Here is a 25,083-nt window from a genome sequence, read left to right on the forward strand (position 1 = left end):
TAAGATTAATCTTTTGCTTAAATATAATTATAATATAGAATTTGTTGAAAATGTCATTAACAATAGTTTCTAATTGAAATCTATTGTAGGAGGAGTGTAGCTTTAGTCTCACATTGGTTGTGAGTTAAAGAAGTATGGCTTATATAGAGTGGGATTTTTTTTCCTCATAAAATTTTTTTAAAAGGACAAAACGGTAAGATCCAAAATAACCCATACAACTCTCGAGCTACAGGCTACAGGACAAAGCGGACAATATATCACGTACGTGAAAGTCCGTAAAACCTAAAATGATCCATATAGCTCCGAACTACAAGCCACGAGTCAAACGGACCATACCTCGTGCATGTGAAAGTAGAAACCAACCCATCCATCCGAGTCAGGAATACCCTTGACTGTAACAAAACCTATTGAACTAATAGCTTCATTCGTGTAATATTGCCATTCATGAAAAATATAAGTTATGAAAAATATTAAATATTAAAAGCCTTAGGTAAGCCTCCCATTTGTCGCCAAGGGTTCTTCCTCCATGAGATTTTTTTTTTTTCTTTTAAAATATAGGGAGCCTAAATCCTAAAGAGAGGACCCTCAAACTTGACACCCCTCCTAGATAACAGGGAGTTTTTAACTAAAAACTACGTCTGAGGCTGAAATGCTCGTTCCCGGACTCCCGAGCATACCCGTTTGTGGCCCGGCATTCATAACGGGTCGGACTCGGCCTCAACATGGCCTGGGATAGCCTGGAAACAGCGGAGGGAGAGTAAGAGATAGAGAGATCAGTGAGCCGGAATGGACGGGAACGGCGGTGGCAAGGGCTTGCTGTGGAACCTCCCGGTGTTGAAATCCAAAGATTTCGGGAAGCTCGGCCCCGGTATCGGGTATGGCGCCGGCTGCGGCGTCGGCCTCGGTGTCGGCCTCCTCGGAGGTCAGCTTTTTCTTTTCCCCCTTTTCCCCTTTCCGCTGATACCATATCTCTCTGGTCTTGCATTATTAATATATATATATATATATCTCGTCACTCGATCAAAATCTTCTGTTTTTTTTTTCTTTTATTATTGTTTTTTTGAGTTGGTGGTGAGACCACTAATCTGAACAAATGTATTATGCTTCCCAAGAATTACTCTACTACCAGGCACTAGATTAGCTTTGCGTGAATCATGATAGATAGTTATTTATTGAATGTAATTTGCTCCATCGAACTAATATAACAAAAGAATTTTTTTTAATAAAAAAATAAAGAAAAGGAATCTCTATAATAGTTCCCTGAATTTTTGTCTTAAATAAAAGTATATAGGAAGGGGGAAGAAGATGGATGAGGGTATCCAGACATCCTAGAAACCACTTCCAGGATGGTTAGCTCCCATTAAAACATGATTTCTCCTCATTGATAGTTCATGCCCTAGGACTTATATATTTACTGGCTAAGATGCCTTGGCTAACAAGAAAACACCTAATTCTAGTAAAACTAGAAAATTAAATAAATTGTAAAAGGTAAATATAAGCCAGTTGCAGGTTCCTTTTTTTAGATTAGGGATCATAGCATTCCCCGCACTTCAAATCAACCTTGTCCACAAGGTTGAGCTGCAATGAAGATTTTCGTCAATCAAATGGCATGATGAGGTACACTCAATGCACCTCCGCAAAAGTTGGTCTTTGCTTCTTGTGTGCTGATATGGTGATCAAGCTACTAAATTATTAAGTTGGTTGATCATGATTGTTGGTGCGAGAATCCATCTGGTGCGGGGGTGCTGGAGTCGACGGCGAGACTGGCCACCTGAGTGCACGATATGCACAAAATTCTTAATTGGAGATGGCTCTGGCGAGGGTCCTCCGATGGAAGTTAGAATTCTCGTTTAACAGAAGGAGCGTGAGAGGCAGAATGATGGCATACCTTTTTGAGGGTGCTCTTTGAGTCTCTTATAGTGGAGACTTAGAGCTTCAGCTAGCAAGTTGTTGGTGCGATCTGCATGATCAGTACGTGATTCATGGGGTACAGATTATCGCTTAAGATATTCAGGATGCGGTGATTGTAGCTACCTTATCAGTCCGGTGACAGTTGTTGTTAGCAGGTGTTGTGTTTTGAATAAAATTGTCAACCGAGTGTTGTCCAGACAAGGATTGGTCGGCGACGATTAGGGATCAGTTGCCTCAAAGCACTATCGGATAGGGACGTACCAGGCCGAGATCTATCTATTGGCATGGGGTTGGTTAGCCAGACATGATCGGTCGAGGAGGATACGTGGCAATAGTGCATCGTCGAGCAATCATCGGTCATGACCTGTCTGCTCAGGATATGAGGCATCGATCAAGCGGTTGCAGAAGACTAACTCAGTGGGAGTCATGGCTGACTATGAGTCGGCGATGAGTTCCAGTAGATGGATCTATTGAGTACAATCATCTTGGGGTCTGGACCTTTTCATGTAATCGGTCCGTGCAAAATTTTCTCCAACATATGCCTTCTACTCTCGAGTCTAACTTTAGTCAGGCGAAAGGAGTACATCTGTCTTTCTTAGGCCGAGCATGTGAAAAGGTCCTTCAATTGATGAGATGTGTATGACTTTTGGAGCGGAAGCGAGGTGGCACGACTTGAGTCATCATGACGGAATTAAATGGACGTCGTTTCAACATCAATTTTTTGAATTGTGGGATCGATTTGCATAACCGACGACAGCAGTCTACTGAATGGAGAGACGCCACGTGTGCCACATCTTGCAACTTGCTGGAAAGAAATGATTTGATATCCTGGCATTATCTTATCTTGGTTATAAATAGGAGGGGTACCTGTTCTTGGCTTTTCCAATTGCTGTCAAGCTTTTCGACTCTTCCTTTTTCTTACCCATTACTGTAGCCTCTCGAAATAAGGGGCTTTTCTTCTTTCTCCACGATGCACTCTTCAAAGGGGTTTTTGAAGGTCCCGGTGACTGCTTCACTTCTTCTGTCTCCTTTCTTCATTCTTAGATGGGTTTTTTTTTCACCTATTTATTTTTCTGTTCTTCCTTTCTTTCTCTAGATATCCTTTTAGTCTTTTTATTTGAGAATGGCCGAGTAGAGCGAGCTAGGTCCTAGTGATTATGGCTTCATGTTGAATCTAGATAATTTGAGCTGAATATGGATTTGGTATGGCATCCCTCTTGATTTTGATATTGAGCTTCGTAAGGCAAACGAACGTGTAGATAACCTGCCCCCCAGTCGGCTTGCTGTGTATGAAGAGTCACTCCGGACGAGCTTAAGGTTTCCAATTCATCCCTTCATCCCTGACATCTTCTGTTTTTATGGTTTGTCTTTTTGTGCCATTGCTCCGAACTCCTTTAGGTTCGGGGTAGGTTTTTTGATCCCTTGTGTCATGGCTAGTGTTCGGACATCTGTTGATCTATTTCACTCTTTTTTCACCATCAAGAGGCATCCTTACTCCAAGGATTGATGGTACTTTTCTTCCCAAAAAGGAGTTTCTCTAATCAAGGGCGCTCCCTCCTCCGTTCATGGGTGGAAGGAGCGATTCTTGTGTCTAGCCCTACAGTGGAGGACTGAGATTTGCCAAGCTGGGGTCAGTTGAATGCTTCAGTGTTCAAGATCCCAAAGTTGGGGGCTGAGGAAGAGGGTTGCTTTAGAACCCTCAGAGACTTCAAGGCTCCTCCGGCCGACAAGTTGGTGTCCGATGAGATCCTCTTTAATGTTGGACTCAATCAAGCCTACCCCAGGGGTGAGTACTGCAATTGTCTGTCTTATTGGTCCTTTTCTTTAAGGTTGCCGACCAAGTTCAACTGCTTGCAGAGATAAGGTCCAAGGACATCGCCAAAATGAAGCGAAATCTTTCGAAGAAGAGAAAGGCTCTCACGCCCAAGGTGCCTCCAAGAAGTTGGTGAGCCGCCGATGAAAGGCTACGGATAAGAGTGGCTCGACGATCGAGATCACAATTGTCTTAGTGACTTCCACTCCTCCAAGTCCAACTCTATTGGCTCCGGCTCAAATTTTTATGATCGTTCTAGCACCGGCGTCTCCATCGCCTGCGGTTTCCTTGCCTGCTGCTCCGATATCTCATCGTGAGATTCCATCCTCTTCCGCTCAGCTTCCTACTGCTGCAGGCCCAAGTAGTATGCCTCCTTCCTACGAAATGGATCCCGATGCCCGCCTTGAGTCCATTCCTGAGGATGCAATCTTTGATGACTGGAGTGTTATCAAAGAGTTTACCCAGAGATCGGTGTTCCTTATAGAGTTGAGGGCATCTCTAGCATGGGCTTCGACGACTTATAGCGGTACTCTGTGACCGTCGTGCATCAGGTGCCATCCTTATCTCTTATTTTATCCTTTGGCTTCTCTCACCTTTCTGCTGATTGTAACTTTTTTGCAGGTACTCAATTTTTTGGTCGACAGCTTGAACCGTGCGCGCAAGGTGGAGATCCACAAGGTTTTGCGTCGAAAAGCCGAATCCAATGCCACAGAGGCACACGCGCATGTTCATGCAGCCAAGGCAGAGGCTGACAAGCTGAGGGATCCCTCAACAAAGTTTATGTCGAGCTCGCACAAAAAGGGGAGGAGCTTTAAGTGGCCAATACAAAACTTGTCGAGGTTGAACAGAAGGCCGAGGGGTGAGTTGCCGAGGCCAAGGAGTGGGCTCAGGACTAGGTTGCCGAGGTCAGGCGGGAGACTGAGAAGAAAGTCGTTGAGGCCCGTCGATCGATCATGGAATCCTTCAAAGCCTCGAAAGAATTCAAGCAGGAGATAGCCAAGGTGCTTGATGGCTATAAGGCATCAAAGGCATACCACGATGCTTTGGTCAAATACGATCAAGACTCCTTCAATGAGAGACATGGGATTGGATTCGACGATTGCTGTCGTCTGGTCGCTGCCCAATTTTTCGAGGTCGATCTTTTCTTCTTGGATGAGGACGAGGATGATGAGGAGGCTGCGGTTGAGCCTGCTCCTCCCAGTTCTGAGGCCATCGAGGAGCAGGTGAGGAGTAAGGAGGCAACAATTGAGGTTTCTCCACTGTCCGCTGTTGGTCCCTTCGAAGTTATTGGTCCTTCAGGAGTTGCACCTGGCTCTTTCCATCTTCAAGACAAAGTCGAAAAATGAAATCTGCACTTTTTCCTCCTTTTTCTTTTTAAGGAAGCAATTATTAATGAGACAACATTTCGTCTTCCTAAATTTGTGTCGCTTTTCTTTCGTTGGTCCAGTTACATTCGTGGGCTCTTGTCGAGTGTACCCCTTTAGTTTCGGTTGTTGAGGCTTTATCGGTGGCATCTGCAGTAAGGGTCAGGTCTCGTATAGGTGATCTTGAAAGGAGTGTTAAAAAATTAAATAAGAAGGCTGCTGCTCGGAAGAAGGAACTATCGAAGATCAGGAGAGCCCTAGATGAGGCCTTGGCAAAAGTTAATCAGTTAAGGACGATCAACCGTCGGAGTGTCGTGACGTATTCTGTTAAGAAAGCTTGGCTGGCGGTTGAGTTCGCAAGGCTATCCAAGCTCATAGAGGATGCCACCTGGGGCGCCGCTATCAGGCAGCAAGATCTTCAACTTCGACTCCATTGGTCTCAGGACAGGATCTCGGAATTGGAATCGTCGAAGGCTACTGCCAAAGAGGCGAGAAAATGTTCTGTCGATCATGTGGCGCAGCTTCGGAAGGATCTCTATGTCGCTCAAAAGAAGATCTCTAAGCTTGAGCACTCAGGCAATGTGGTCGCCGAATATAGGTTGAGAAAAATTTGGCGGACAGGCACAAGAACCCAGGGCCTGGTCGGACATGGATTGAGCGATCCTGCATCTCCAGACGACATGGTTCGATGCATGTCGATGCAGGCTATACGGTTGGATTCTGGACATGTCGGAATCGGATTAAGATGGCCTTTTCAAGGCTCGACCTCTCTAACTTCTCTCGAGGGCAATGCTGAACTTTCTGCTCTCCAGGATAGGTCCAGGGGGGTTGAGATTCGTAAGCTCGGCTCCGATAGCAAGGAGATTTGTGCAGAGATATCCGATGAAGCTTCGGAGATTGGGACCCGTCGTAGTTAAATATAGCGTTCTCTGACATCGTCTTCTTGAGATGATGTCATTTCCGTAATCATAATAAGTTATGTAAACACAATTGCAAATGCTCAACTTGTGTTGTCTTTTTTTTTATTGTGCGATATCGTTTGTCGTTGTCGATCTTTGCTCAGAAGATCTCTTATTTCGGACGAGGACTCCTCAGTACCTTTTCCATCGGATCTCTCATGCATTAATTGTGGATGGTTCTTCGACTTTTCGTGATTTCCAACATATTCAAGTCGGATTTGACCAGTGCACGAAGGTCGTGGGGAATGACGGCTGCCACTTCTTCCAATGGAGCAATATTTAAGGAAGGATGTCTGGCTTGTGAAAGCACACCATGTGGCGGTATTTTGGTTCATGAAGCGCTGCTCGAATTGACTTCCAGAATTGGGAAGATGAGCCATTTATGGTTCGAAGGGTGACTGCATTTGATTGGCAGTTGGTGTGGGCGCTGGTGCCTATAAATAGAGGTTGATGGCCAGTAGGACTTCACCTTCCATCTTTCTTCCCGTAGCTTCTGCAAGAAGTCCCCTTTTCATTTGTCATTATGTGCCATCCAAGAAAGCTATCGAGGATTGGGTTAAGGAGAGGAGGGCCATCGAGAGGGAGGCGAGGTGGCTCGGACTGTCCTCCTCTCGTAGGGCGCCGTCTGCCTTGCGATCACCGTCGTCCTTTGGAGGCGAGGGTGCCCCTCAAGTCGAGAGGATTCCCCATGTGGTTCGAGAGCGTTGCATCAGGGACTACAAGGCCTCTGCAGCATTCGAGAAGGACGCCATCGACATCGCCATCACCATCTTTGTCCTCAGGTTTGAGGACTGTAAAGTTCGCCTATGGCGGATGATGCCGCAGTTAGACCTCTATTACCTCCTCCCCAGGAACAGTGATGAGATGGGGACTTTTTCCTCGGATAAGGATTGATCCCCCATTGTCTTTTTTTTTGGGGGGGTATGGTGCTTAAGGCACCACTCTTTGTATATATTTTAATGGAAAGTTAGTTTGCTTCTCCCTTGTGCGTCGTGGGTGTATGTTTGTTTTCGATTGATGATTATCCTTTCTTTAGGCCGATTAGAGATCGTTGCGTTCAAATCTAAAGCCAATCAATGGCTCCTTCAAGTGACTATACTGATTAGAAGCTATCTTTTGATTTCAACAGACTAAGCTGATCATAAGTTGTCTTACATCTTCAATGACTAAGCCGATCAAAGGCCGTCTTATGTTTGCAATGACTAAGCCGATCAAAGACCGTCTTATGCTTGCAATGACTAAGCCGATTAAAGACCGTCTTATTTTCTGACGAGCAGATAAGAGACGGTTGTTTTTAGAAAAGAAAACTTCATTGAGGAGAGTCATGTGATGTATTACTGGTAATAGATTCGGAGGTTCTCCGAATTCCATGGTCGGGAGAGTACTGTCTCATCCAGCTGTTTCAGTCGGTAGGTTCCTAGCTTAATGACCTCATGCACTTGGTATGAGCCCTCCCAATTTGGAGCCAATTTGTCACGCTCTCCAGGTTGTGATATCTCCGCCTTATGCAGGATCAAGTCGCCGACCCTGAAGACTTTATTTCGAACTTTATTGTTGTAATATCGGGTGACCTTATGTTGATAAGCCGCCATGCGAACGCGCACCCTCTCTCTGACTTCTTTGAATAGATGTAGGTTAGCACGTAGCCTCTCTAAGGTGGTCTACTCGTTAAAATTCTTAATTCATGTCGATGGAACTCCAATCTCAACGGGTATTATTACTTCCATCCCAAAGGTCAAGCTGAAAGGAGTTTCTCTTGTTGGAACTCTTGGCGTCATCTTGTATGCCCAAAGTACATGGTGGAGTTCGTCGGCCCAAGACCCTTTGCTTTTGTCCAACCTTGTCTTTAGCCCTTGCAAAATAGTGCGATTTGTTACCTCGGCTTCACCATTGGCTTGAGGATGGGTGATGAAAGTAAGGTGGTGTGATATCTCATGTTCCTCATAGAATTTCTCAGACCTAGCCCTTGTGAACTGGCGTCCATTATTGGTGATCAGTATTCGAAGTAGGCCGAATTGACATATGATCGACTTTCAGATGAAGTCTACTGTCCTTGCTTCTGTAATACGGGTCAATGGTTCGGCTTCTACCCATTTAGTGAAGTAGTCCACGACGACGAGCAGGAATTTGCGTTGACCCGATGTCTGTGGGGAGGGGCCAAGGATATTCATTTCTTACTGCGCAAATGGCCAAGTGGCGCAGATAGGCGTAATTGGCATGGCAGGCAGTCGTATGTTGGAATTTTTTTGGCACTTATCACACCGCCGCACGTAATCTTCAGAATCTTTCTGCATGGTCGGCCCGTAGTAATCCTGTCTGAGGAGTTTATAGGCCAGTGCTCTCTTGTCGATATGACTCCCGCAGATACCTTCATGTACTTTCTTGAGTGCATAGTCGGTTTTAGATGGTCATGGATACTTTAGGAGAGGTAATGAATAAGACCTCTTGTACAATTTTTCCTCATGAAGGAGATAATTAGCTTACTAATACTTGATCTTCCGAGCTTCCTTTCGATTCACAGGCAATGTTCCGTCTCTAAGATAGCTGACCAACGGGTCAATCCAAGAGGGCTCCTCATCAATCTGCAACACGATTGTCGGCTCCTCAATGCTCAGTCGGTCCATCACCTCAAAAATGGTTGTCCTAGGCAACTCAGATGGTGATGACGTCGTTAATTTAGACAATAGATCGGTCTTTGAATTTTTCGCCCTTGGTACCTACTGAATTTCAAACTTATCGAATGCAGACGCCAAGTCTTTGATCTTCTGGAGGTATTTGATCATGTTGTCCTCTCGGGCTTTATAATGGCCCTAAATGTGCTCGACGACCAACTACGAGTCACTACGAGCCTTCAAATTTAGTATTCCTAACTCCTTGACGATTTAGAGCCCCACGGTTAAGGCTTGATACTCAACTTCATTGTTTGTAGTTAGAAACTCGAAATGCAAGGCGTACTCAGCTATCATTTCTTCTAGATTCATGAGGATCAGCCCTGCCTCGGATCCTGCAGAGTTGGACGAGCCGTCCACATGCGTTGCCCAGGAATCACCATTAGCTTTCGAAGGGCCTTCATCATTTAGGACATGTGGCTCTACCTTTTCTTGTTCAGTTGGTTCATCTGGAATGATGCATTCGGCTATAAAATCGATCAAGATTTAAGCTTTAATGAATGGTCGAGGCCGGTACTGGATGTCAAATTCTGAAAGCTCGACTGCCCACTTTGCGATCCGTCTGAATGTGTCGGGCTGATGGAGAATGCTTTTTATTGGCTGATTAGTCAGGAGGATGATGGTGTGAGCCTGAAAGTATGGTCGGAGCTTTCGAGCTGCAATAAGGAGTCCCTAAGCCAGCTTCTCCAACTTTGAATATCTGGTCTCTGCATCCCTTAGGATTTGGCTGATGTAGTAGACCGACCTTTGGATTTTGTTCTGCTCTTGGACTAGCACTGCACTCATAGCGACAAATGAAACTGCAAGGTATAAATATAATTCTTCGTCAGGATCAAGCTTATCGAGCAGTGGAGTGGAGCTAAGGTAGTTCTTGAGGTCGGCAAAAGCCTTTTGGCATTCTTCGAACCACTGGAAATTCTTCGATTGCTTCAGGACTTGGAAGAAGGGCAAACACCGCTCAACTGATCTTGAAACAAACCGATTTAAAGCAGCGACTTTTTCTGTGAGGTGCTGTACCTCTTTGATTGTCCTAGGAGTCATCTCCTACACAGCCTTTATTTTCTCCAGATTGGTCTATATTTCTCGGCTGGAAATCATGAAGCCTAGGAACTTCTCGAAGGTGACCCCGAAAGCATACTTGGCTGGGTTCAGCTTCATCTTGTACTTCCATAGGGTGGCAAAGGTTTCTTCAAGGTCATTAATGTGGATCGTCGTGGATTGGCTCTTAACGAGCATGTCGTTCACGTATATCTTCATATTGCATCCAATCTAATCTTTGAAAATTTTGTTCACAAGATGCTGATAAGTTGCACATACATTTTTGCAGACCAAAGGACATGATCCTATAACAAAAGAGACCTCGGTCAGTGATAAAAGATGTCTTGTCCTTATCTTCAGGCGGCATCCGATTTTGGTTATAGCTGGAGAAAGCATCCATGAAGGATAGAAGTTTATGGTTCGATGTGGCGTCGACCAGCTGATCGATCCTTAGTAGGAGGTAGCTATCTTTTGGATAGGTCTTGTTCAGGTCGGTGAAGTCAATGCAGATTCGTCATTTTTCATTCGCCTTCTTCACTATGATCATATTGGCTATCCACTCCGGATAAGTCATCTCTTTGATAAAATCTATCTGGAGTAACTTGTCCACCTCCTCGGCTATCACCTTCTGCTGCTCCGATGGAAAGCTCCTCTTCTTTTGCTTGAAAAGATAGTAGTTTGGGCTCATATTCAGTTGGTGCATGATTATTGAAGGGTCAATTCTTGGCATGTCTGCTAGCATCCAACCAAAGACATCCGAGTTTGCCTGCAAAAAGGAGGTTAGCTGGTCTTTCATTACCTAATCTAGATTTGATCCGATCTGGACCGTGCTCCGGATTTTCATCCGTCAATGGGACTGAGACGAGGTCCTCGACGGTCTTTCCGCATTCCTCAACCAACTCGTCGAAGGGTATCCAACCTCTCGATCGATATGATTCGATGGGCCAACCTCTTTGGAGAGCGATGCTATAACAATGACACGCCAAGTCCTGGTCTCCACAGACTTCTCCGACTCCATTTACTGTCGAAAACTTCATCTTCAGGTGATATGTGGACATGATAGCTCGGAGCGCGTTCAGGCCTAGCCGGTTGAGGATGGCGTTGTAGTTGAGAGAGCTTGGACAACTAGAAAATCAACCTAGGTAGTAGACTGGATGGAGAATCGACCGACCTTTATGGGCAAGGTGATAACTTCTACGACGGGGAGAGTTTCGGATAAATCTGACGTAGGGAGTCCATCCTTCCCAATCTATCATCCGGCACTCCCATTTTCGTGAAAGCATCATAAAATAAGATATTGACAAAGCTTTTATTATCGATTAGGATGCGGTGTACATCATAATTTGTAATATTTAAGGTTACAACAACCGCATCATTGTGCAGGAACTGAATTCTTTGGGTCTCTTCCTCGACGAAGGTTATTAGCTCCCGTCCTCTACCTTTTTGCTGCCTCTTTGTCTTCGTCGAGTCCTCCAACTCCATGCCCCTCGATAATGGTGTTGATTATGTCGACTGGGGGTTGGTCTTCCTGCCGCCTCGCCTGCTGTGGCTGCTCTACCGGTCGAGATCTCCGTTGTTGTCTTTCTCGCTGCTCTAGCTCCGGCCTTCGAAGTATAAACCGATCAAAGCGACCATGCTTCATAAAGTCCTCGATCTTATCCTGGTGTTGGATACGTTCCTTTGTGTCATGGCTGTGGTCACGCTGGTATAGACAATACTTATTTGGATTCCTCCTATTCGGGAATGTCCGAAGCCTCTTTGGCTCCGAGAACTGTCCCCTTATTTTCATTAGTACCTGAGTTCTTGGTACGTTCAATGGAATGTAGTTTGTATATCTCCTCGGCGATGAGGCGTGCCGATCCCTTCTCTGGGAACTCTGGGGTCAGCAATTTCAAGGAGGGGCCTCATTTTTCTGCTTTTGGAACGGAGACTTAGAACGTTGACGGGTTCTCTCCTCCTGTCTTGGAGAGCGCTCCTTATTTTGCCCCTTTGCCACAACAGAACCGATAGAGGTACCGTCCTCGACGAAGACCTCTGTGCGGACATATTTTTCTAATTGGGCCAATATGTCGGGATAATCCCGGGGATAGGTCTTTATTAACAACCTATTGAGGTCGTTTTTCAGGAGTCCGTCCATCATCGTAGATATTACAACCGATTGATTTAGATCGCGAATCTCCAAAGTTGTCGTATTAAAGCGGCTAATAAGGCTCGGATCGACTTTCTCTCTTTTTGCTTGATAGTATGAAGATAGTCGGATCGCTTTTGTTGTCGTCGGCTGCTGATGAAGTGGCCGACGAAAGACCAGCTCAACTCTTCAAAAGAATGGATCGAAGTTGGTTTTAGGCTGGAATACCAATGCCGAGCCCCCCTTTTAGAGTAGTGGGGAAAGCCTAACAAAGGATTGCATCAGTCGCTCCATAGAGGAGCATCGCCGCCCGAAAAGTTCAAGGTGATCGACGGGGTTGGCGGTCCCGTCGTAGGTCTCAAACTGTGGAGCCTTGAAATGTCGAGGGAGCGGCTCCTGCATAATCCTCGGAGCAAAGGGCGGGTCACTGTTGAATCCGTCATAAGGTGTCGAGGGGGTATGGCGGATCGCATTGATCCGCTCATCAATCTCTCGAAACTCTCTCATTGGCAAGGTCTCGGGCGGTGCAAGCCTCGAAATGCTGGGGAGATCGCCGATCAGGGGTTAAATCATGCTCTGATTAGAGATTCGGAGATCGCCGCCTTCTTGGTTTCTGAGTTTTGAAGCGGCTCTGGCGGATCTGCCTCCTCTCCGGGCTTTGCGGAGGTGCCCACGGCTGTTATGGTGGCGGCAGTGGCTGTGAAGTCGGATTTGGTGGTGGCGCCGCCAAGGGGGGCGTGGGGGCCGCCTGATTAGGCTACGGCGCCACCGACGGAGGTGTAAGAATAGTTTGAACCGCTTGGACGGCGGTCGTCAGAGTTTTAATCTGTTGGAAGAGTGGTTGAATTGGTCCATCGTGACCAACACCGGTTGGGCTGGCGGAGTCTCCGTCACTGGTGGTTGCACCTGGTTGTTGGCTTAGCTCTCTACTGGCCAAGAGGCGGTGGCATTAATGTGAGGAGATGAAACTCTCTTTGGTGACATGATATCTTGGTGCGCTCGATCTGCACTTCAAGTGGGTTAAGGCCCTTCCTTTAGCGTCAATCTGTTGGTGCGAGAATCCATCTGGCGTCAGGGCGTTGGAGTCGACGGTGAGACTGGCCTCCTGGGGCACGACCTGCATAAAAGTTCTAACCAGAGATGGCTCCGGTGAGAATCCTCCGACACTCAAATCAGAACCTCTCGTTTAACAGGAGTGTGAGAGGCAGAATGATAGCGTATGTTTTTGGGGGTCCGCTTTGAGTCTCTCTTATAGTGGAGAGTTAGAGCTTTAGTTGGCAAGTTGTTGGCATGATCCCGCATGATCAGGATGTAATTCATGGAGCACGAGATTTTCACTCAAGATATTCAGGATGCGGTGATTGTAGCTATCTTATCAATCCGGTGATAGTTGTTGTCTGGCGGGTGTTGTGTTTTGAATAAAATTGCCAACCAAGTGTTGTCGAGACAAGGATTGGTTGGCGACGACCAGGGGTTGGTTGCCTTAAAATGCTACCAGATAGGGACGTACCGGGCCGAGATCTGTCTATTGGTGCAGGGCTGGTCGGCCAGACATGATCGACCGAGGAGGATACATCGACAATAGTGCATCGTCGAGCAATCGTCGGCCATAATCTGTCTGCTTAGGATGTGAGGTGTCGATCAGACGGTTGCAAAGGACTAACTCGACGGGAGTCTTGGCTAACCATGAGTCGGCGATGGGCTCCAGTGGATGGATCTATTGAGCATAGTCATTTTGAGTTCTGGACCTTTTCATGTAATGGGCCCGTGCAAAATTTCCCCTAATGACAACCTTTGTCCTTGTCAGTCAAAATTAAATCAATGATGGCATTTGCTAATGGATCTGTATAAGAAACAAGAGATGGATCCTTGTATTGCTGAGTTTTGATCACCATCCTTGGACAAACAAAATTTGATGCCTCAATGTTTAGATTTGTGATTAGCTCCTTTTCTTTTTTAACCATCGACTCTTCCACAATCATGTTCTCCATGATTTCATGAATGATTAGATCTTTCACAATAACAACAACAATAGCTGCATTGATTGTTGAATCAGAAGCTGATGAATCTTCGATGGTCAAACTCTCGAATTCTTGATCTTTAACGATAGAACCATTGCACATATCTGAGTTGGAACTGATTCTAGATGCCTCCAACAAGGATGTTGATGCTCAAGAATTTTATTTGATATTTGTTAATGGAAAAAATAATTTTATATTTCTCATCTTCATCTTCATGAATATAACTCTTTAAATAGACTAAAAGGAAATAGCTACTATGGTAGTTTTACAATTGTGTCCTAACACATATGGAAGCTATACAATTGTGTCTAATAATCAAACAAGTATGGTAAATTTGATCCTGAAATCTCTATAGTAATCACTACCATAATAGCCATGATATTTAGGACCATAATAGCTATGATATTCTGACCATAATAGCCATGATCTTCTGATCTTGGAATCCTTGAGAATAATCATGATATTCTGACCATAATAGTCATGATATTCTGATCTTAGAATCTTTGAGGTCATGCTTACCATAGTAGTCATGATCTTGACAACTCATTATGATATTCATCATGATTCTATGTTTTATTCTTAACACTCCCCTCAAGCTGGAGCATAGATATTAATCATGTCCAGCTTGTCACAAATGTAATCAATCCTGGTCCGAGTAAGGCTCTTTGTAAACAAATCGGCCAATTGATCCTCTGAGTGTATGTAACTGGTGGAAATGAGCTTTTGCTGAATCTTCTTCCTCACAAAGTGACAAGCAACTTCGATGTGCTTCGTCTTTTCATGAAACACTGGATTCCATGCAATATACATAGCTGCTTGATTATCACACCACAGCGTCATAGAAGAAGAATCTATATGACCAATCTTTTCTAGAAGATGTCGAATCCACATCAATTCACATGTTGTCTGTGCCGTGGCCCGGTATTCTGATTCTGCACTTGATCGAGAGACTATATTTTGCTTTTTACTCTTCCAAGATATTAAATTTTCTCCCATAAATACACAGTATCCTGTTGTAGACTTCCTATCATTAGGCGAACCTGCCCAATCAGCATCAGTGAACCCCTCAATCTGTATACCACCATGATTTTCATACACAATATCCTTTCCTGGGGTTCCTTTCAAGTATCTCACTATACGGATTAAGGCATCCCAATGTATAGTAGTGGGTGCTGTCATGAACGGACTCAATACACTCACAGAAAATGCAATGTCTGGTCGAGTGATTGTGAGGTAGTTGAGTTTTTCAACAAATCTTCTGTATTTCTCTGGTTCAGTGAACATCTCCTGCTCATCTACTACAAGTTTGACATTTGGATCTATAGGAGTTTCGCAAGGCTTTGCTCCATGTAGACCAGTATCTATCAAAAGATCTAAAACATACTTTCTTTGAGAAAGAGATATACCTTTTTTGAGTAAGCTAGTTCAATCTCAAGAAAGTATTTCAGTTGTCCCAAATCTTTTGTTTGAAAATTTGCCTGAAGAAACTCTTTTAGTGAAGAAATATCCTGTGCGTCGCTCTTTGTAATCACAATATCATCAACATACACAATCAACAAAATACAACCACTGTCAGTATGTTTGAAAAATATAGTATGATCACATAAACTCCTCTTCATGCCAAATTCTATCACCACATCATTGAACAGCTCTAGAAGACTGCTTCAACTCATATAATGATTTTTTTAATTTGCACACCTTACCATACTCTCCCTGAGCAATAAACCCAGGGGGTTGCTCCATATACACTTCTTCCTGCAAATCACCATGAAGAAATGCATTCTTGACATCTAACTGATACAAGGGCCAACAATAAGTAGCAGCTAAGGAAATAATTATATGAATAGATGTCAAGAATAGCCATAGGAGAGAAAGTATCAGTATAATCCACACCATAAGTTTGGGCATATCCCTTAGCTATCAAACGAGCTTTCAATCTATCAACAGAACCATTAGCCTTCATCTTCACCACATACCCATTTACACCCAATAGTATGTTTACCTGATGGAGAGAAATCAGGTCCCAAGTGCCATTAGCCTCAACAGCCGACATTTCTTCCTCCATAGCTATCCTCTAGTCATTGTGTGACAATGCCTCATCTAATGTCTTAGGAATAGTCATAGAATCAAGAGAGGTAACAGAGGAGCGGGTTGACTGTGATAAATGGTTATAGGAAATAAAGGATGAAATAGGATGGGTACAATTGCGTTTACCTTTTCTGAGAGCAATAGGTAGATCAAGATTAGAATCAGACGATGCGGAAGCCAGTAGGATTGAGATAGTCACTGGTGGATCTGCTGGTTGAGGACTTGTAACAACTGACTCGGGAGGTTTATCATGGCGGGTGTAGACATAAGTAATGGGAGGACAAGGTGGATCAGATGAAGCTGTAGGAGTGAAATAATTACCGTGTAGATTAGAAAGTCCTTCATAGAATCCATCTCAGAAGTAGAAGGAGAGGGACTAGCAAAGAAAAGACTCGATTCAAAAGTGACATCTCGAGATACAAGGTATCGACCTAGCATGGGAGAATAACATCGGTACCCTTTTTGTGTACGGGAGTATCCACGAAAGGCATACTTTAGTGATCGAGGGTCCAACTTACTAACCTGAGATCTCATATCCTATACAAAACAAGTGCAGCCAAATGTCTTTGGAAGAATGGGAAACAATGATCGAGTGGGGAACAAAACAGTATAAGGTGCACGACCATTAAGAACAAGGACGGCATGCGATTTATAAGAAATGCAGTAGTATGAACCGCATCTACCCAAAATATTTTAGTACCCTCATTTGAAACATTAAGGCTCTAGCAACTTTCATAAGATGACGGTTCTTCCTCTCAGCTATTTCATTTTGTTGAGAGGTAACAATACATGACGTTTCATGGATAATGTCATTCTGTGTCATATAGGTGTTAAATTGATCAGAAAAATATTTCTTGGCATTATCACTACGAAGAATATGAGCATTGTAATTATATTGAGTACAAACCTCAGAACAAAAAGTAGAGAAAGTATAAAACAACTCAGATCGAGATTTCATTAGATATAACCAAGTACTTCTTGAATAATTATCAATAAAAGTTACAAAATATCGAAAGCCAGACTTGGAAGTAACAGGACATGGACCCTAGACATCAGAGTGAACAAGATCAAAAGGAAACAAGGCTCGTTTATCCATTCTTGGAGGATATGACATCCGATGGTGTTTAGCAAACTCATATGACTCACAAGACAAACTAGTTACTGAACTTAACTCAGGACACATTTTCTTCAAGACTTCTAGAGATGGATGATCAAGACGACAATGAAGTTGGAATGGAGAGATGTCAGACCTGACAGTAGATGCCATACCAGATGGGATAGTAGTAGCAACCTCATCCAGCAAATACAGCTCATTTAACTCGCTTCCCTTACCAAGGATCTTCTGAGTCGACAGATCCTGAAACAAACAGTAGCCAGGAAAAAATATAACACAACAATTTAAGACTTTAGTGATTTATCTAACAGACATCAAGTTATAAAGAAATTTAGGAAGATATAATATAGAAGACAAGGGTAGCGAAGAGGTAATGGATGTATCTCCACTACCTAAGACTTTGGTAGTGGATCCATCTGCTAGTGTTACATTAAAGCACTCATTAGATGGTTTATAATGGGATAAGATACCTTGATCACCTGTCATGCGGTCGGTGGCACTTGAGTCAATGATCCAGTATCGAGATGAGGATGAAAGATAGGAAACAGGATTATCTATCTTGACTAGAGTAGCTTTAGAGGAGGATGTCGATGGTTGAGACTGCTAAAACTGGATGTACCTTGCAAACTCCTCGTCAGACATGACTACGGTGCGACCCTCTGGATGATGAGTAGCTGAATCAATTGGATGTGATACAGCATGAGCAAATCTGGATGTCTGATACTGAGGCTGCATCTGCTGTGCCTATGGAGATTTAGGACACTGATGATGAAAGTTTTCTGGTTCTCCACAGTTATAGCACACCCTCTGACTCCCACGCCACCATATCCTCTACCTCCACGTCCTCCTCTACCATCACATCCTCCACTCCCTCCTCTGTATCCACCACCACCATTATTCTAAGATATAAAGACAAATCCACCAGACATGTCCTTAGTACCGAAGGTACTCTCTCGGGCCGCACTGAGTACCGTAGTGACAACATCGAACAAGGAATCCACATCCTTGTTGGCTAACAACTGTGATCGAATCACCTCATACTCTGTATCCAATCCAGACAACCAATCAAATACAAATAGTCTCTCACGCTGCTCCTTCATCATAGCTACATCAGTGAAGATTGGCATTGTCGTACAAAAATCTTTTGTGGCTCGTTTATACTCATAGTAATACTCCATGATACTTCGCCCATTTTGACTTGGACGACTCACCTCTTGAGCCAAACTATATAACCTTCTCATATTTCTAGTCCCAGAAAAACACTGATGTAATAACTCCCATAACTCTTTCACCGTAGTAACATGCTACATTGAGAGAGCCATCTTTCTATCAATGCAATTGACAATCTGAGAAAATAGTCTCTTATCTTCAGCCAACCATAGTTTAGCTTCTCTTTCTCCCTCAGGACATAACTCAGTAAGGTGTTCTTCCTTGCCTAGTCCTCCAACATTGATCTTGATAAGAAAATGGTATTCCACAAAATTGAATTCATCACCAGCTAGCATCATATCAATTAATTTCTGGTGTGAGGATACCACTTCAACACTCTTAGGACCCTCTCCCGACGTCATTACTCAAACACTTCACTAAACAATACTACAACAAACTACATCCTCACACCTCCACAACTCGCATCATGCTACCACAAATAACTTGAGATCAGCCCAATCATCCCTATTAGAGACTTATAATCCATAGGTTATTATTACACAACCTACATTCCATCAAAACAAACTCCACAATCATTGCAAGAAATCTGCATTGAAAGGCAGAAATCAGTAAATACATTGATACACAAATAGTAGATTATAAAAGGACTGATTTGGATGGCGGTATGACAGATCTGCAGATCTGATTCTGGGGCAGATCTAGGTTGGCAGGGGCTGAAAGAGTTAGGAGATGATGGGAGGTGGAAAGAAGATGGCGGCTGGACAGAGAAAGGGGGGGTGGCTGCCTGCTTTGGTCAGGGTTTTGGCTTTGATACCATGTTAATGGAAAAGATAATTTTGTATTTTTCATCTTCATCTTCATGAATATAACTCTTTAAATAGACTAAAAGGGAATAGCTACTATGGTAGCTTTGCAATTGTATCCAAACACACATGGAAGCTATACAATTGTGTCTAATAATCAAATAAGTATGGTAAATTTGACCCTGGAATCTCTATAATAATCACTACCATAATAGTCATGATATTTAGGACCATAATAGCTATGATATTCTGACCATAATAGTCATGATCTTCTGATCTTGAAATCCTCGAGAATAATCATGATATTCTGACCATAATAGCCATGATATTCTGATCTTGGAATCTTTGAGGTCATGCTTACCATAGTAGTCATGATCTTGACAACTCATTATGATATTCACCATGATTCTATGTTTTATTCTTAACAATATTCATCACGAAAATCAACTACTTGAGATCAATGAGGGTGGTAATGTTATTGCTGATGGCGGTTTTGGTTTGCTTCAATTTAGCCTCAATGTTCAACATCTGCAACTCGTTGGCCTCCTTGAATGGCTTCATCTCTGATTATACCATTTTTTTGGACTCTTATTGGCAAATCTTTGTCTTTGGTGCATCAAAAACTTGTGGTATATATTTTACCATAAGTAGCTGCATATCATTGCATATGTCAGTCAAATCCTTGTTCAAGCGATCATACCAAGCATCACTCCCTTGCACTAGATTCTCAAGATCGCAAGCATATAGATATGGTATGTGATAGTAATGGATATTGATACTGTTATATCTTAAATAACAAAATATAGGAAAGGAGGAAGAAGATGGATCGCTTCAAGAGGATCCAAATCTCCTAGAGACCACTTCCAGGGTGGATAGCCTTGATTAAAACATTGTTTCTCTTTGTTGATAATTCATGCCCTAGGGCTTACGTGTTTACAGCTTAAGATGCCTTGACTAACAAGAAAGGACTTAATTCCAATAAAACTAGGAAAAACAAAAAATATATATATAGAAAATAAATATAGGTTCATTGCAGGGGTTTCTTTTTTAGATTAGGGATCGTATCATATCCCTTTGCCACAGGCTTAGGTGCCTGGATACCATGAAATACGAGGCACAGGTATTAAAGTGAAGGTGTCAAGCCAATATTTGCTCACCAGTAGCATGTTGCCATACTGATGGTGATATATGAATGGACAAAATCTATACTTAGGATAGTTGTGTGCATACAGAGAGAACTAAAGATGCATCAATGGACAACATACTGAACATGTACATGTTAGAATGCATAGTCTGTCAAAGTTTTATATAGATATCTGGGTCAACTCTCCACTGGTTGGTTCTCATCCGGGCAGCCAACAAGGAGTAACTACCAGCAATCAGCCACATTCCTGATAATTTTCATCATGATTTTTCACCAATGTCTTGCTGCTTAGTGTTCCAATAATCAAATGATTCAAATCCAACCTGCTAAATGACTTACAGTCCAAAATAATACTATGCAAGTCAACTCATCAATTTGAAAAATGTCAAACATTCCAAAAAGGAACTGTTTCCTTTAACAAGGGGAAAGAAAAAGAGGTCAGACTTTAGTTGGCTCCATGCTAGATCTGCATTTGAACCTGACAACCTGTATCAGATTTGGACATAAATCTGAACCTATTAAAATGCATCAGATCTGAACTTGATTAATGTTCATTTATGGGTTCCAGTTTATTTCATTTTTACCTTGGCCAATTTAATGGTTTTGTTGTATTTTTCATGGTATTTTTTGCTCTGTTTTGCTTTGTCCAAGACTTAACACCTTAAGAATTCTTTGTTCAAGGTACTTGACAGCTTACTGAGACTACAACATTAGGATATCTTGCGGAGCAATAAAAGCTCAATCCAATATAAGCAATCAAAGGCTGTGTTGATTTCACAAAAAGTAAATGGTCTTCACATAATATAGTTAAAATTAATCAATTGTTCCAATGGTTAATCCAATACTTATGTATCCAAAGGGCAAGTTTACAACAACAAAATATAATGACATACCTATGGTTATGGTGGGCAATATATACTGTTGTTGTTTGGCATCACACATGAATCAATTCCTCTGTTTATCTTTCTAGCATAGAGTTTGTATATTTGTCCACTAACCAGTGAAAATATTAAAAAAAAATAGTTCGCTAGAGATGTAATTATAAATATATGAACTTACAGAGATAGTTTGCCCTCTATTTTTATTCTTGTCTAGTCTTATGTACATAGCATGCCTTCTGTATCTTGGATGCATGAAATCAAATACCTTCAAGTACATTCACCAAAAAATACCTTCAAGTACCCTCCCACTAGTGCTTATGTTTTACCTTGATAGCTGGCATGAGTGCCAAGTGTCTAGGTGTCCCCATATGCCCAAAACTTCTAGCTAATGTTAGCATGATGCTCCATTTCTGTCTCATTGTGCCTGAGTATTAAAAAGTTGTGGAACTCTGTGATTCTGAAAAACTGAAATGTTGAGGAAATTCTTTGAGGCAGTGTCAGAGGAAGCTTCTGTAGCAAAAGTTGAGATAAGAATTATTGATATATTTTAGAGATTGATGAACTATTGTGCTACTTTCAGCTGCAAGTTTTTTATTTGCAACATTAGCTTATATGGTTGTGGAGAAACTAAATGTGCTTAAAGGTCATGTAGCCTTTTATTGCTTATATTAAGCAAGATATTTGTTAGTCATTTGCTGTGATAGAATATCTAAGTTACAGTATGTGGGCAAGTAGTGTTTAAAGCAAAAAATTTCAAAACTATTGTATTAAGTGGTGGAAGAAGGAAAATAGAAGGAAAAAATTAAAAATATTAGCATGCAGAAAACCTAAGTATCTCCTTACATGAACACAAGCAAACGTGATAATTAACTGGAATCCAAACTCAATCCAATATTGGTTGAATATGGATCTTGCCTGTCATGTTGGGATCAGATTCAGGTCCATACATTATTGGGTTCGGATACATATTGAACATGGATCTGATCCCAACCCAACCTGTTTACAGGTTAGCTGCCTTTGGTACTTGATTAGCCCACAAGGATTATCACCAACCATCACCTATTCTTAATTAATTCAAAATGACTTTGTTTCAGACTTTCAGCCATTGTGCCATATTTCTAATCATCTGCATAAGGTTTACATATTTGCTGCACATTATTGGCAGGCATGGATTCTTTGCAATTCCATCGACCAGTTTTAAAATCCTAGTTATTCTGTTATAACAGTATTTTATTATTGATGGAAGGAAGAGGACGGGACATCAAATTTCAAGTCTTTACCATTAAAGCATAATCATAGGTAACACCAAGCAGAATTGCGGAAAAAAGAATACCTTCTTTGCATTTTAGTTGGTTTGGCTGAGAGTTAATCATTGCATACTTTCAGGAAGGAAAAATCTTTTCCTACTGTAATTTAAAATGATAAATTGACTTGTAATGCTATCTATATTCTCTTGATATGGTCTTTTCTAAATTGCTGATATATGCGGATGCCTTTTCGCTCTTACTTATTAAACAGGTGCGGGCATAGGTGCTGGATTTCCTGGTTTACAATTTGGGTTTGGACTTGGTGCTGGATGTGGAATAGGTATTGGCTTTGGTTATGGCATGGGAAGAGGAATTGCGTACGATGAAAACCGAAGATACACAAATGTGGGGAAGCTATTCCATGGGAGAGGAAACATTCCACCTGAGTAAGTAACTTAATGACTCTGTTTCATTAGTTTGGCATGATGTTGATTGTCATTTTTGTGATAAATAATGTATTTACATTTAAACCTGGCATATTTTTGGTGCTTAAGGACACTTGAGTAGAGGACTATTTGTTAAATCATTATGACGACTACCACTCTTAACAACTGGGAATTGGATTTATAAGCTTCTAACTAAGGTTATCTACCTTGTTTTCACATGCCTTTTTTTTATTAAAAAAAACTTTCTCACATGGCTATGTAAGGTCCTCTTTCCCACCTTGAGACAAGTCCAACTTCTTCCTTAGGGCCCCCAACTTTTCAGTGGGCATATCCAAATCATCACATTGGGTGCCCATTAGTTTAAGTTCATAATTCGTAGGCTTCTGCTTTTTAACCATCTAATACGTAAAAATCAATGATGCAATTTAGGTTGTTACATAAGAACCTTATAATAGGAAAGTGATCTTTGTGGGTTTAGATTCTTTTAAATTTTCAGAGATAATTCTTAATTGGTTACTTGTTAGCATTTTGTTTAAAACAAAGAATGATGGACTTATTAAGTCTATATAAGTTTAATAGGAGTAATGTTAGAAAAGTTATATGTTTTTGTTGTTATGTGGGTTGAGGGAGCCTGGAAGTCATAAAATTGTGCTTCCAGAGTAATAGAGGTGTCTTTGTATAAATTGATTTTGGATTATTTCTTTGTATAAATTGATTTTGCATTCTTCATTATTCAATGGAAGCTCTTTTTTTTTGGTGCTCTCCCTCTCTCTCTCTGTTGAATCTTCATCAACATCATAATGCTGTAGCCCACAAAGCTAGGCAATCCATCATTTTAGTACTCTATCAAATTAGTTATGATCTGATAGGTCTGATAGGTATTCCTGATAAGTTATATATTATTTTATGCATTGGAATAAATTTTTATCTATATTACTTCGTGAAAGCATGAAGGCATAAAGTACTGACAAAAGAACACAATCTATACAATTATAATAAAATCTAAGGTCTACTATTAAACGTACTTAATGTAAAACAATTTTGAAGAAGGGGTGAAATAAATTTAAGCAAAGAGAAATACACATGATATACAGAAATGGAAGGAAAAGGGATATGATTGTGTCTGATCCCAAATAGCATTTGATAGATTAGCGACTATGATGTACTTGGGCGGTAAGATTCTGAAGGTATTCATTGAAACAGTGGACACCTGAGGGTGAAAACAACACAGAACTATGGTAGAAGAAAATGATCATTTAGAATGTTAGATAATGAAGATGGCAACTAAGCATTACATCAATGTCACAATAACTTTAGAGGAAAAAGTTAGCCATGAAGTACCTAACCAGTTCATGTTTAGGTAATGAAAAACAAACGGCGAGAGGATGGACCTCCGAACACCAGAAATCTCCCTGCTATGGAGAATAACCCTCTATCTCACCAAAGAGCTCAACATGACCATCCCTAACAGGATTAACTTGGATGAAAATTGCAATGATGAAAATGTTGAAGTGATATGTGGTTTACATCAGATAAGTTTAATTATTGTATACTCAAGGAATCTATATATACCATGGTCAAATATTCATTGATCTCATGTAATTCTTCTCCATATGCTATTCCCACTTCTGCCTGATAGTATAATAATAAAGCATTTGGCCGTCACTGGTTGAACTAGAACACTTGAACAAGCTGTTAAGGTTACGAAATTTAGTTAAATCAATGATCTTGGCTATGCATTTTCTTGATTGTATAAGAATGTAATCATATGCAAGATTTTACGTCCCGATAGGACAGAGGGTGTCCCAGCCATTCCATCCCGTTCTTGTAAGAAAATGAGACTGTGATAGGGTTGGGACTCCGAAACTCATCCATGCAGAAAAACGAGAAAAGAAAGAAGGGAAGATGAAAAAGAAAAAAGTGAAAGGAATAAAAAGAAGAAAAATGAAAGAAAGAAAGGGAGAAAAAAAGAAAGGAAGAAAGAAAAGAGAAAAAAGAACAAAAAGAAAAAAAGAAAGGGATGACAAAAAAAAGGAAAAAAGGAAAAAAAGAAAGAAAAGAAAGAAAAAAAGAAAAAAAGAAAAAAAAGGAGAGAGAGATAGAGGATATCTTTCGAGATGCATTATCGGGATGGCTATCGGGATAGGACAGCATAGCGGGACATTCCATTCCATGAAGATATCGGAACATCTCTTCCTCACGGGATTTAAAACCTCGATCATATGCCTATGGCATATTTGTTATCATTCTTTTCTAAGTTTTATACATATTGGTATCATGCAGTTTC

General features: G+C 41.8%; 1 protein-coding gene across 1 annotated transcript in view; it reads left to right on the plus strand.

The window, feature by feature from the left end:
* Positions 1 to 723: 723 nt before the first annotated feature.
* Positions 724 to 25,083, plus strand: part of LOC105049807 (uncharacterized) — a 24,793-nt gene continuing 433 nt past the window's right edge. The window contains exons 1-2 of the mRNA XM_010929568.4: positions 724 to 922; positions 22,622 to 22,796. Coding sequence (XP_010927870.2) covers positions 787 to 922; positions 22,622 to 22,796 — 311 coding nt within the window. The 5' untranslated portion in view covers positions 724 to 786. The remainder of the gene's footprint in view (positions 923 to 22,621; positions 22,797 to 25,083) is intronic.

Source organism: Elaeis guineensis, chromosome 8 (genome assembly GCF_000442705.2).
Source record: "Elaeis guineensis isolate ETL-2024a chromosome 8, EG11, whole genome shotgun sequence".
NCBI classification, from domain to species: Eukaryota; Viridiplantae; Streptophyta; class Magnoliopsida; order Arecales; family Arecaceae; genus Elaeis; species Elaeis guineensis.